The 13,951-nt window shown below is 48.0% G+C and overlaps 1 protein-coding gene across 6 annotated transcripts in view; it reads right to left on the minus strand.

The window, feature by feature from the left end:
• Window positions 1–11,879, minus strand: part of Mpv17 (mitochondrial inner membrane protein MPV17) — a 12,880-nt gene extending 1,001 nt beyond the window's left edge. The window contains exons 1-8 of one of the 6 annotated variants that reach the window (XR_007589553.1): window positions 11,785–11,879; window positions 11,220–11,294; window positions 3,334–3,449; window positions 3,014–3,106; window positions 2,842–2,937; window positions 2,617–2,649; window positions 2,339–2,391; window positions 1,180–1,326 (exon numbers count right to left, since the gene is read on the minus strand). Coding sequence is in view for 5 of the 6 variants with exons in the window: in XM_050128538.1 (XP_049984495.1) it covers window positions 2,339–2,391; window positions 2,617–2,649; window positions 2,842–2,937; window positions 3,014–3,106; window positions 3,334–3,449; window positions 11,220–11,289 (461 nt within the window). In the remaining variant the exon portion in view is untranslated. The other 5 variants (XM_050128538.1, XM_050128543.1, XM_050128541.1 and 2 more) reach the window with 5 other exon arrangements.
• Between the last annotated feature and the right edge of the window lie 2,072 nt (window positions 11,880–13,951).

The raw sequence follows: 13,951 nt of genomic DNA on the forward strand, positions 1-13,951 counted from the left end.
ATTTATTTACTCATTCTCAGGCTCTCATAGGGTCTAGGCTAGTCTTGAATTCTTATAGACACTATGTCACCAAAGACAGTGTTAAACTCCTTTGACTCTTTGTTTTGTTTTGGTTTTTTCAAGACAAGGTTTCTCTGTAGCTTTGGTGCCTGTCCTGGAACTAGCTCTTGTAGACCATGCTGGCCTTGAACTGACCGCCTCCACCTCCTGAGTGCTGGGATTAAGGGTGTGCGCCACCACTGCCTGGCTACTCCTTTGACTCTTTAGTGTTCCAGTAATAAGTATACACCCTCATGCCTGGTCCCCCTCCCCGCCCCTCCCCATGTTCATTGGTGTTTGTCTGCACGTATGTCTATGTGACAGTGTCAGATCTTGGAGTTAGAGACAACTGTGAGCTGCCATGTAGGTGCTGGGAATTGAACCTCAGTCCTCTGGAATAGCAGTTAGTACTCTTAACCACTGAGCCCCATGCCTGGCCTTTTGCAGAAGACCCAAGTCTGGTTTCACAATGGTCTATAACTCCAGTTCCAGGGAATCTGATGCCATCTTCTGATGTCTGTATCTCCACACACATATGCAAAGAAGGGTTTTTTTTTTTGTTTGTTTGTTCGATTTGATAAAGTTCCCACTGTGTAGCCTTGGATAGCCTGGAAACCCACTATACAAATCCAGTTGGCCTTGAACTCATGGAGATGCAACTGTCTTTATCTCTGTATGCTGAGACTAAAGACATGTACCATCCCAGTAAAAAAAAATTTTAAAATCTTAAAAAAATAAGAATCTTAAAATTTGTACTTTTTAAATAAATATATTTTTATTCTTAAAAACTTTCTTGAGGGGCTGGGGAAATGGCTCAGTGATCAAGAGTACTTATGGCTCTTGCAGAGGACCTGGGTTTAGTTCTTGGCACCCACATGTCTGTAAATTCAGTTGCAGGGTATCTGACACTCTCTTCTGACCTCCATGGGCACCAGGCATACATGGGGTACACATACACTTATTCAAGCAAGACATTATATACAAATAAAAATAAAAGCTTTTTTGAGACAGAACCTAGTATGTCTCGGGAGGGCCCTCAACGCCTACTCTTCCTGCCTCCACCATTGCTAGGGTTACCAGCATGGGACACTATGGCTAGCCTAGTGCTGGGATTAAAGGTCTGCACCTGGCTGAACTTACTTTAGTTATGAAGAGTGCTACTGGGCTGGAGAGATGGCTCAGAGGTTAAGAGCACTGCCTGTTCTTCCAAGGGTCCTGAGTTCAATCCCCAGTAACCACATGGTGGCTCACAACCATCTGTAATGGGGTTTGGTGCCCTCTTCTGGCCTGCAGGCATACACACAGACAGAGTAAATAATTTTTTTTTTTTTTTTTAAAAAGAGTGCTACCAAAGACTCTGATGGTTAAGATCTGACTCACAAGTCTGCATTCTTTTTAGTTAAGCTATTTGGTAGCTGTCAACCACAGTTTCATATTTTCCTGTGTTCTCAAGATCCCTCATCTGGGAGCATTTTCCCAGCCCCTTCTGAATGCCACTCTTAATTTTTTTTTATTTTAGATTTACTGATTTTTATGTTTATGGGTATTTTGTTTACATGTGTGTGTGTGCAGTGCCCATGGAGGCCACAACAGAATCCTCTGAAACTGGCATTACATACAGTCATGTGGGGGCTGAAAATTGAATTTGGGCCCTCTGAAAGAGCAGCAAGTTCTTTTAATCACTGAGCCATCTCTCCAGAACGTTTTATTTTGAGTATTATCAACATCATCATTATTATTATTTTGGTTCTTTTTCCCTATGTAACCTTGGCTGCTCTAGAACTCACTCACTCTGTAGTTCAGGCTGGCCTTGAACTCACAGAGATCCTCCTGCCTCTGCCACCCAAGTGCTGGGATTAAAGGTGTATGGCACCACCGCCCACCTTTTTTTTATAATGCAGTTCAGCAACAAATTTTATTACTAGAACAAGATAATCCTCTGAGGTGACTAACCAGATAAGGCTCCTCCTTAGCATTTGAGTCTGACTTTTTGTCTGATTTAGGCTATCAGTGTACCGCAGCCAGGTACTGTCCCTGCAGATGAGCCACCAAACATGGAACTCAGGAGGGGAGGATAAAGGTTTGTGGGAGCTGACAGGTTAGCCAGGGGCACTCTAAGATGATCTCTGTAAAGGATCAAAGGTTCCAAATGAAATACTGGAGACTCTGAGGAGGCCTGACCAGGACACAGTGTGCTCGTGAAGACCTACAGTAGGTCAAGGTTGTGATGATTCTCATTTTGTTTCCATCTGGGAAACAGAGGGTCTTCCTTCAAGGGTTGGGGAGGGGTCTGTCATACCTGTAATGCAGGGGGACCAGGTAGAAGTTGGCTAACTGCACAGCAGGCCAGAGCTAGAGGAAGAAAATGTGAAGGTCAGGGGGTGCTGCTACCTGATCACCAGCCTGGCCCCGCTCCACAAACCACACATAAGAACGGCTGGAGGTAGGTGCCTCCCTGAACAAGGTACCCATGTGGGAGACTGATCCCAATAGAGGGATTCCTATGTGATGAGCCCCAGTCTTAGAGAAGCTCTAGTCTAATGGAGGCAGAACAGATAGCGGAGGATCAGCTCTTACATAGTAGTTAGTGATGAGGGCATCAGGGTAGTCCTGCAAAGACAGAGGGAACAGGTAACACGCATATATTGTCCTTGCATGAATATCACCACAGACTCTGTTCCAGGAAGACACTCCCACCCCAACTCCCCTAGGCTCCTTTTCTCCCAAGACTCTCCTTGCACAACGCTTGTGCCTGCCTCCAAACCTTGGGGCAGCTAGCCTGCTAGCCAGAGAGTCACTTACCCGCTGTAGTTTGGCCCAGTTGTCCTGGGCTGACATTCCATTGAATACTCCTACCAGGGGGAGGAAACAGCCTAGAAAACATGGGGCAAAGGCCCCCTGGGGAAGGGGAGTCAAGGGTAAGCTGTGAGGGCCCAGAACCAGGCTCTCCCCAGATCCCTTTTCCTCAGCTCACCTGATCTAACAACATCTTCTTCAGTGCATCCACCTTGGTGGTGCCGGGGATAAGACGGTCTAAAACCTTATACCAGCCTCCGACAACAGGGCCCTAGGAGTAAAAGACAGGGCAGCAGGGCACAGTGACAGAGACCCTTGGCTCTTATATCACAAAGTTCCTCCCCAAGGCACCAGAAACCAAATCACGAGGAAGGCAAACTCGAAGACAAAAAGAGAGCACAGGCTGGCCTAGGTGTGAGAGGCCGAGGGAACTACAGGGTGGCAGAGAATGAATGCCACTGCCCGAGGCACTGCAGTCCCACCGTAAGCAGAACTTACCACAAAGCCACAGCCCATGGACACCATGGTCAGAGTCCGGCCTGTCTGGTGTTCCTGGAGACCCCGCCTCTCCACCAGCTGCTGTGAGATAATGTCACCTAGGCCCATCAGTGACCCTGTGTAGGGCACACAGGTGTTGTCAGGACATCTCCCAAAAGGTAAGTCTGTTGACCAAACAAGGCTCGGCACCCTGAGGCCCAGGGCTTTGTTCTGGCAAATGACCAGCCCCTTCTGCTTCTTGAGGATGGTGACACCATTCATGTGTCCTATCAAAAACTGGATGAGGAGTGTGGTGGCACACGCATGTCTGACATCCCAGCACTTAAGAGGCAGAGGAAGGAGGGCTGCTGAGTTTGAGACCAGCCTGGGCTACATAGGGAGTCCCAGGACAATCAGGGGTATACAGTGAGACCACAGTTTAAAACAAACAAACCATGAAGGAAGTGGGGGCAGAGAAAGAGAGAGGGAAGTGGGAGTCAGAAAAGCAGAGGAGATGAGCAGGCCAGGATCTATGAACACACAGTTGTAAGGGAACCAGGGCTGAAACCCCAGATAAAAGGGAAACCTAAAGTCTGTGGCTAAGAACTGTAGAGACCAGAATTGAAAGGAATTCATAGAGTTGATAATAGAGCTTGACTCCTAGACGCTATTCTTTTGAGGACCCCAAAATACTTACAGATTATGTGCAAGAGAATAAGGAACAGCCTCTTTCCTGCCAGCTCGAAGCTAGCCTCTAGCCAATGTCTTTCGCTTTGGGTGTAGGGGTCTCTACTGGTAGATAACAATATGAATAACTCTTTCTAAAATGTGCCCAAACAGAGCCAGAAAAACAGCTGCCTTGCTTGGATGATCAGAGCCTCCTTCACAAGGAAGAGTCCTGGCCACCTATTACACACACCGGAAGACAAGCCCAGACTCCCCCTCGGCAACAGGGATTGGGGTCATTTCCCTTCAGACCTCTGCACCTGCTTCCCCTCCCCTAACTGCATAGATTGCCCACTCCTAGAAGCCAAGACAGATTTGGAATCATTACTATTTAGAGCCTAGAGCTTGTCATGAAGGCGTGATGGTTTCTAACAAACAGTCAAGGGGCCGCGTGTGAGTGACCGCATGATCTCCAGCTCACCCATCCATCTTATCAGGTAATGAAAGTCCCCTCTATCCCAGAAGCCACCGCTCTTCACATGCCCTCAATTAGAGCTGGGCAAACACACCCTTCAACCCTATTTCTTGGTCTGGAGCTGGCTCTGACGTCCATGCTGGCTGCAGCTCTACCCCCACACACTCTCAGGCCAACCTAGCCAGAGGCGGCTGGAGAAGGTAGGAGCAAGAGCTGGTGATGGGCGACCCTTGGTGACCCAGGTGACTGGACATCAGGCAGCTCTTCCTCAGCATCCCATCAAGTCCACGCTGCCTCTTTCCCCTGAATCTCCCCCAAACAGTGAGACATGGCCTCCCCAAGGGCACGGACAGAATTCCTGGAGGTTGGGGGAGGGGTTAATTGGCCAGAACAGATTCCTAGAGATTTTTTTTGTCAGTCTCTACACCTAACCATGTCCCTAATAGGAGCTCAGAAAATAGTCAAACAACTTACAACCCCAAACAACGAGGTTGTTTGGGGGAAGGGCACAAAGAACTCTAAACTCATTGGTTAGTGGTGGGGCACGCGTTTAATCCCAGCACTTGGGAGGCTGAGGCAGGTAGATCTCTGTTAGTTCGAGGCCAGCCTGGTCTACAAGAGCTAGTTCCAGGACAGGCACCAAAGCTACAGAGAAACCTGGTCTTGAAAAACAAAACAAAACAAAACAAAACAAAAAAGAACTCTAAGCTCAACCTGAAGAACTGTGTCAGGCACAAAGTGTTAGGCTGTCAGGGAACCCAGAGTGTGCTCCCTGGTCCCAGGCAGTTAGACTTCCTTCAGCCCCACCGCTTCCCAATGCGTGGCCATCAGCTGTGTGCTCAAGGCTGTCTTCAGTACTCTCTCCTGGACTATGTATAAAGGGAAAAATGACCCCAAGAAGGCTGAAGGCACTTGGAAAATGAAGGGACAATCCATTTTGACAAGATGGTGAGCGTCTACAAAGGACTCAATCCTCACAAGAGGTCTGGGAAGTCCGTATGTCCATCTAACTAAAGAGTCTCTGAAACATGGAGTGACTGAGTGAGGTGTAGAGTTTGGATTAACTTAAGCCAGGGGAGCAAGGCCAGAGCACAGGCAGAGGCAGGCTAAGAGGCCATGGGCTACCAAAGGCTCCTACCCAAGTAATGTCTAGAAGGCTCGCATATCAAAGAAGTTTCCTGGGCAGGCATGATGCCCATGCCTGTAATCTCAGTTCTTAGGAGACAGAGGCCAAGGATTGTTTCAAACTCAGAGAGCCTGGTCTATATTGTGAGTTCTAGGCCGGACAGGGCTAGGTGCTTGAGACCTTGTCTCAAGCAAAACCAAACTTAAAAAATAGGAAAACAGACAAATAAGGGGTTAGAGAGATGACTCTAGTTATCACTTAGAGTTCGTGCAGAGGCCCGGACTGGGTTCCCAGCACTCACATGGCATCTCACAACCATTTCTAATTCCAGTTTGCACACACATTTAAGAACACTAAAAAGCTTACTTTGTTCTCATGCACTTCTGTATTATTCCCCAGACTACAATCCCCTTTGTTCCTTGTTACCCATAGGGAGGGCAGGCAGCAATATTCTTAGAAAACAGAGACGCGTATATTTTCTCTCCTCATGACTTATCAGTAGTCATACAAGCTAAGGGCAGAACTCGCATGAAAACCAACTTCCTGATGCCATGGTTCTGGAAGCCTTCAGTCATTGAAAAAGGCCTACCTGCGGTGTTCTGGTATCCACGAGAGTAAGTAGAGCCCCCTCTCATTGGTTTTTGTCTGTTTGTAGGGATGAGCCCATGGCGTATTGATGATTAGTAGCCCGTGTGTGTCTATACTTAGACTGTCTGCTCCTGGACGGCAGGTGGTTGGGGAAGAACTCAACCCTTTAGTTAAGGTGTATCTGTTATATGGTATGTGGCGACTGTAGTTCCTGATTGCTTAAGGTGCTTTGATAAACTTCCTTTGGGGATGTGGCCTGCACAGACTCGCAGACAGTTGTATATGGCACCTGCTATTCCTTTTCAGCACATGTTAAGAGCAGGGAGCGAGGCTGGCACATATGAACACTGTATGAGCATATCTCTAGCCCAAACCTTTGAGGCTAGGTCCATCAGCCTGAGGCAGAACCAGGTGACATGCCGCCTTCAGAGCGATGAGGGGAAGAGGGACTGCAGACCCACCCAGGTCTGTCCATTTCTGACAAAACTGCGCCCTGAAGCTTGTCTTCTGTTCATAGGAGCTTATGACCACTGGACCTGCAGCAACTCCAGGATGGCCAAAGACTTTGGTCTATGCCAAGAGCAAGGCCTGCATTCCTGGTCCAAGTGAGCCTTCAACAGGAAGGACTCAAACATTCAGGTTCTTTATCCTATTTTCTCCAGCCCAGACCCCAGACCCCAAAGCTCTCCAATACGTGGTTAACAATGGTGTAGGGATCTGCTTCCTCTCTTCTTGGATTTGAGGGTTGGAAGCCTCCAAATACATAATGTCCAGAGCCCTGGTGGGACAGGGTGAGAGGTTGCTGGGCAGTGGTGCCCCAAAGCCAGGCTGGGCAAAGAGCCTAGTGAGTAGACACTGGTTCTGAGTATGACATCATGCCTCTGGGTAGATGCCAGGTCTCATCCGTCACTCCCCACTGGATCTAGGGGGTGGCGGGGCGGGGGAGAGATGTTTGGCTCTGAACACAGATCTATTTGAAACCATCCCCTTCCTGCCCATCAGTGGAAAAGCCCCAACTTTCCCAACCCTCTCCCAAGACTCCTGCTTCCCTTCGTTCCTCAACTTGCTTTTGGAAAGGGTCATATGTGCAAGAAAATAAAGTATTAGCAGAAGAGAAGATGCAGGTGGACCGGAAGTGGCTTCCTGGAATGACAGGGATGTGTGCTTTTAAATATGTGAGGTGGGGGTCTGCAGGTAAAGATATTCCTGGCACAGAGCCAACAGTGCTGCTGACTAAGGGGCCTGCTAGCTGGTGCAGGAATTTGACCTGGCCTAGGGCCCAGGGGCAGCTCAAGGTCTACCGAGGAAGGGAGGCATAGTCCCTGGAATGGGTCTAAGTACTCAGCTCACTCCTGTCCACAAGAATCCTATTGAAGAAAACGAGACAACACGGCCAGCTCTACAGCTTCTCATGCTTAAACCCAGCTGGACTGACACTCAGTGCCCCAAGGCTCCAGGATCTCAAGTACAGACCTGGAGTACAGGTAGCAGTACCCAGACTCTCATGCCAGGTCTAGAACGGCGTTGAGACCTAAGCACATGTCACACCCTGCTTATGCCTCTGTTTCCCTTTCTGCAGTAACAAGGCCTCTAAGACTTACATTCTGGCTTAATTCAGGTTCCAAGAAATCAGTGCCTACAGTTTAGCTGTTCTGGTGGCCTGCGATGGATGGAACTGGGCCCTGGGCTCTGGGCCCACTGCAGACTGGAAGAGCCCTCCAGAAAGGAAGGGACGAAGCTGACTCAGACTGCAGAACACAGACAACCTTTCCCCCAGGCTGCCCTGGTCGTGACTATTAGCCACTTCCGCTGAACCATTGCAGATCTTGATGCATCCACCTACTGCTCTAGTCATGACTGCAGCTGAAACAGACAGGCTTCCTTCAGGCCTGCCACACCTGGGGTCTCACTGTTAGTGCCTTTGGGGACTACACATGAGTGAAAAGGTAGTAGAGGAGTTAACTGTTCCCCGGGGTGAAATGCTGTCCAGTGCAGAGTGGAAATCAGTGGATTAAGGCCTCTTCTCCAGAAATGACTTCATCCGATAAGGCATTTCAAATTGCTCCTTGGTCACTTCCAAGGTACGGAGCCACAAGAAGTCCTGAAGGGCAGCTGATTTAACAATGCGCCTGTCACACCTGCTCTCCCTCTTGCCCTCAGGAAGGATCACTTTCTAATCTGCCCATAAGCTTTAGGCTCTGCTGTTCGGAAAACCAGGGCTAAGATACTTATCTGTAAGCTGGGCATGGTAAAGTCTATGATCTAGGCTCACGAAAGGCTCAAGTGGGAAGACTGAAGAGTTTGAGGCTAGCCTGAGCTAGACAGTGAGTTTAAGGCAAGCCTGGACTACACAGTGAGATTCTGATTGAAAATAACAGCTTTTGGGGCTGGACGGATGGCTCAGTGGTTAAGAGCCCTGACTGCTCTTCCAGAGGAAGCAGGTTCAATTCCCAGCACACACATAACAGCTCACAACTGTTTCTAACTCCAGTTTCAGGGGTCTGACACCCATGGCAAAACACCAAAGAACATAAAATAAAAATAAATAACTTAAAAAAAAAAGAACCTGCTGTACATGGGTTACCAACAATCATAGAAAGGGCCAAGTCCTCGAACCTTTAAAAAAGTTCCAGTCAGTTCAGGAGAGAACTGACTTCACACGTCAGCCATGTGTGCGCATGCACACACTAAATAATATTTAAAAAAGTAGATGGTACAAAAGGATAAGCATATCCTCTAGAGAGCGTGGTTGCCCAGCATGAGACTGTGGCTTCCATTTTAGCACTGTTAGTAGATAAATAAAAACACTTCCTTAGCTTCTTCTCAGAGATAACTCCTGTAACTGACCTTTAAGTTCTAATTGAGGAAACTGAGGCGCAAAGCGCTTTATTGACGTGGGCTAATTAGGCCGCTACTAAGTGCCGTGCTCTGAGATTCAGATCTCGGCCTTCTCGTTCCAAGTCTGAGATTTCTGTTCTGTTTCCGTGTGAGCTCTCCCATGGGACCTCTGCAGCCACTGTGCTCAGAAAACAGTCCAAGATGAGCTAGTGAGCTAAGTCCACCCACCCATTACTTGCAGGTTGATCCAAATAACCCGGGCAGCAAGGAAGTCTGAGGGAAATGCTAGGAGGCTGCAGGTTGCTCCAGGACCACGTAAAGATGCTACTGCATACATATGAGACCACGTATGAGATACATACACATGGGACCACGGAAAGAGCCTAGCAAGACACACCAGGCACTCCAGTTAACCCTAATTTTGCACTTGCGCCTCTTCAGTTCCTGCCTCTGCCAGCTATGGAGGGAGCATTTAGGCAGGGAAACATGACTGTCCTTCTCTCTCCATTCTTGATGGCCGCAGGGGGACCTTCTATCTGGAAGCCAGGGGCCCTGAGGGAATCTGAGGCTGGGCAAAGGGCCCAGCGTGTCAGTTCCCATCACGGCCACACAGTCCAGCATGAGTCACCACACACTCAGCCAGGTGAGTCATGCAGGCCGGACACTCTGAGGACAAGAGGTGGCTGGGCACAGGATGCTATCAGGGGGCTAGGGAGGAGTAAGGGGGTCCAGCTTTTGGCCAGTCACGCAGTGAACGTAGTTTCTACTGTTCATGTAGGGCTTATTCTGCCAACAGGACCACTGTTCTACCCTGACCGTTAGCCTTGCTCTTTCCTTTCAGAAGTTCACAGCTCTCCTTAGAATATGGGTTGTCTAAACATAGGCAAGGCGTCTTTATGACCCCATTCCCCCACTGCGCTACTCTGATGGTCAGAGGATGGATGATGCTTCCCTGTCCTGCCCCCTGTACTAGCTAACCAGCAAAATGAAGGTGGGAACAGCTACTTCATCACTGGACGTGGCGTGAAAAAGATCTCAGTTTGGTACACTGTCTGACGACCCGAATATAAGAAAAGCAAAACAATGGCCTAGGCCAAGCTCGGACAGTGGGCTTAGCCAGTCGTGAGGGCTCACACTGAGTTCAGTACTAGGAGGCAGGTTCAAGGCCAGTCTGGTGAATTCCAGGTCAGCCTGGGTGTGACTCTTGTCTTTTTTTTTTTTCTCTTGTCTTTAAACAAAACTCAAACAAGGTGGAATGTACAAACTGAGGAGAGGGACTCCAGGAGTCCTAAAGCTGAGTGCTGACTTGGAAGCATTCAGTTTTAATATTTAAACTTCAGATACATGACTGTTTTGTGCATTTCACAGTAAAAAAATGCTGAGAATAAATAAACTATAGTAAGTTACTTCAGCACTTGTTAGGCGTGTGATCTAACATGGATCAAGGAATCTAACAGATCTTTGGAGGCCCCTATGACACAATGCATGTACATTAATGTGCTCGACACACTATGAAATGTAGGAGGAAAACTTTAGCTTCCCAAGGTGGGTGGTCTCCTGGGGGAGATGATTTAAGAATGGACTACTTAGGTCAGGTAATGGTGGCACACCCCTCTAATCCCAGTACTTGAAAGGGAGAGGCAAGTGAATCTAAAATGAAGGCCAGTCATGTCCATAGAGTTCCAGAACAGCCAGGGTTACTCAGAGAAACCTTGTCTTGAACAAACAAACAAACACACAAACAATGAATGAATGAATAAATGAATAAAAAGGACTATTTAAGTTTGTGAGGACTTTAAGACTTCCTGGACAGAATCCTGTATCTATTTTTAGATACATTGTTATCACTTTTAAATGATTCTAAATTCTGTGTGTGTGAGGGGGTGTGAGTGAGTGCAGGCTCCCCAAGCGGCTGGAGGTGACTGACAGAGCTAGAGTTACAGAGGCTCTGAGCCACCTGACAGGGGTGCTGGGTCCTCTGCAAAAGGAGGTACGTACCAGTCAAGTCTGAGTCATCTCTCTAGCGCCTCACTGTGTATACCATAGGAATAGCTTTAGGACCTCATCCACTCTCCCCCTCCCAGAAACCAGAATAGTTATAAATAAAATCAACTCCTCTAGGGGGCTAAATAGGAGGAAGTGGGTGCCATAATGTGGGCCTCTTCCTCCTCAAATCAGCCACTCTAATTACACCCTGGTCCCAGAGACACTCACCAGCTGTCAGAACCTGGACCTTCCACGGATGTGCAGCCAGGGCTCTCTGGTATGCCCGCCAGAGTGCCATGCCTCCTGCCAAACCAAGAGGAGAAGTCACTCCACTGCCCATCCTCATAGTAAAAACCACGCCTGCCATTTCCTATGCTCACTCTGTAAGTGACAGAGGCCTCACAAAGGCTGCTTACTGGGCGGTGTCCTGCCTCAAGACCACTTCAGACAACTGGAGAAGAGGCAGTCGGGTAACTTTAGAATTCCAGAGGCTGCCTCTGCTACCCCAAACCCGGTCCTGAAGCAAGGCTGACAGGGCTGCAGACCTGATCCAGACACTCACGAGGTCAGATTTACACTAGCTTCCACCCAGAGTCTAGGTTTCCTCGCCCCACCCCTGGTAAACTTGATAGGTCTCCAAATGCAGACTCAGTTGGAACTAAGCCGCATCCTTTCTGAGTGCAACTCCACACCGGAAATAAACCACGATCTGAGTCTGGAAGGTCACATGACTTGGAGGCGCTTCTGGCCCGCAGCGCTTCAAAGCACTGATGGCCAAGAATCCTCCACTCACCTGAATGCTAGCAATGCGTGGAAGCTTCTCCCACGTGACTGGAGCTGGCCGAGGGACTTCCGTATTGAGCCCCGCCCCTTCCGTCCGCATGCAGCCTGTCGTTTGGACACTTGCAATCCAGGAGAAATGAAAATGTCTGGGGCCCTCGATACCCATTAAGGTCACCTAGTGGGTAGCCCCCTTCTTGTGGATGGCACCAAATATCACTGTGGAGTCTGGTCTGTGCTTCCGTATACCTCGTCTGGTCCCGGGTTCCCAGGCTGTCAGCCTAGACGTCCCCACTATCCCAGTCTCCCAGAGCTGGCCCCGCCTGGATCCCCTTTTGTTTGGAAACTTGAATGCTGGACTCGAACTTGTTCTATTTTTGGGCTTCACAACAAAATGTTAAGCTTTGTCCTTAAAAGCGTGCACCACCACCGCCCAGCCAAAATCTTTTTCAATATGCAGTCGACTTCTACTGGCCTGGAAGAACCCGAGAGTGCCTGTTAGCTCCGTAACTGAGGCTGCCCAGCCTTTGTTAGGAGAGTTTGTGTTCAGTATTGCGTATCAGGGCTCCTCAAAATCTAGATGTGCAAGAGTGAACCTAATGGAGTTTTTTGTTGTTGTTTCTGGAGTAATTTTAAACAAAGAGTCATACAACTGTTTGAAAACCAGTTTGGGGACCCTTAAGCCTTTGTCCTGCTGTAATTCACCCAACCCACTGCAATTACCTTCCCCAGGTAGGGTAAAAATGTATCTACTCAAATGTCAAGAAAGCTCAACTTTCCTGTTCTGTCTGCTTACACCCAGCTCATGTACTCAATTCCCATATGATTACAGGAGGATGAATCCTATTAGCTACTAGAGAATTTGGATTCCTGTGTATTGAACATGCTAAAGGAATTTATATCAGTAGATGTAATAGGTCAAATGTGCAAGGTTGGAAAAGCATTTTTAAGAAAGAGTATGGATTCAAATCTCAGTGCCTGTTTTGGTAGTTATATGACCTTATTTAGATTGCTCAGCTTCTCAGAATCTAATCATTACATAAAATAGTATAAAGCTCATAACGCTCAGTAACATATGTAAAGCACACAAAATAGACCAAATTCATCCGTCCAGCCTTCTTTAACACATGAAGTCCTGGCCCTGTCCACCATACCCCTCCTTGGAGAAATACAAAAAGTTCCCAAGTGGAATTTGATCTGGTTTTTTTTTTTTTTTTTTTTTTTTTGGAGGGCAGGGGTATAGGGTGGGTGGGAACTGAACCAAGGGCTTTGTACATGCTAAGCACATGCTCTTCCGTTGAGCTACAACCCAGCCCTGGGAGGGATCTTGAAGGATGAACAGGATTTGGGTGATGCTGGGAAAAGACAACTGGAGACAGCGACAAACTAAGCTAAGGCCCAAAAGAAGAAAAGAGCAGGAACCAATGGATTATAAAGTAGATATACAAGGAAGGAAGAAAAATGAGAAAAGGCCCATGGGAGAAGAAAAAGCAGAAAACATCATCCACATTGTCTTCAGTTCAACATAAAGGCTGACTCGGTATCAGGAGCAGGCTGCTGGCACCAGCCTACAACCTGTCTTTAGTTCCCAGGCCCCACCTTCTCTACCACTGGAAGTAGGGAAACAAGGATGAGCTGTGTCAAGGGGATGCTCTGCAGGACAAGCCAAGCTTCTCTACAATGGAAGGCACTTCTTTATTAGTTCAAAAAGCAAGCCTGACACAGCCTAAGCTGGATCACAACAGACTGGTACAACACTTGGCTCCTTCACACCAACATGGGTTGTGGTCCTTCTGTGGCTTAAGGACCTGAGTTTCCTACAGGCCTGCTTTCTCTTTTATATAGGAAGGCAACTGACTACTGATTTTCTTCTGAAAGATTTTCTGGTATTTGATAAATCTTCTATACTATTCAGGCAGAAGGCTGTTCCCAGATATGACAGACCAGACTTGAGTGTGCTAAAGTCTAGGTTTGTTTCAGGCAATACTAATCTAGACTGCATCCCTTCCAAGAGGAAGCGGGTGACCTATTTGCTTCCTATTTCCTAGTAAGATGGTCTAACTACTTCCTTCCAAACCTCAGTCTGTACCCCTCTGTGTTCCATGGCTGTGACTTGACCATTTCCCATCACTGGGCTGCCTGTGTTTTCGAGGCAGTATCAGTCATATGAGGTGCAGCTA

This window comes from Alexandromys fortis, unplaced genomic scaffold (assembly GCF_014885135.2).
Source record: "Alexandromys fortis isolate MF-2015 unplaced genomic scaffold, M_Fortis_MF-2015_v1.1 scaffold_304, whole genome shotgun sequence".
Classification (NCBI taxonomy): Eukaryota; Metazoa; Chordata; class Mammalia; order Rodentia; family Cricetidae; genus Alexandromys; species Alexandromys fortis.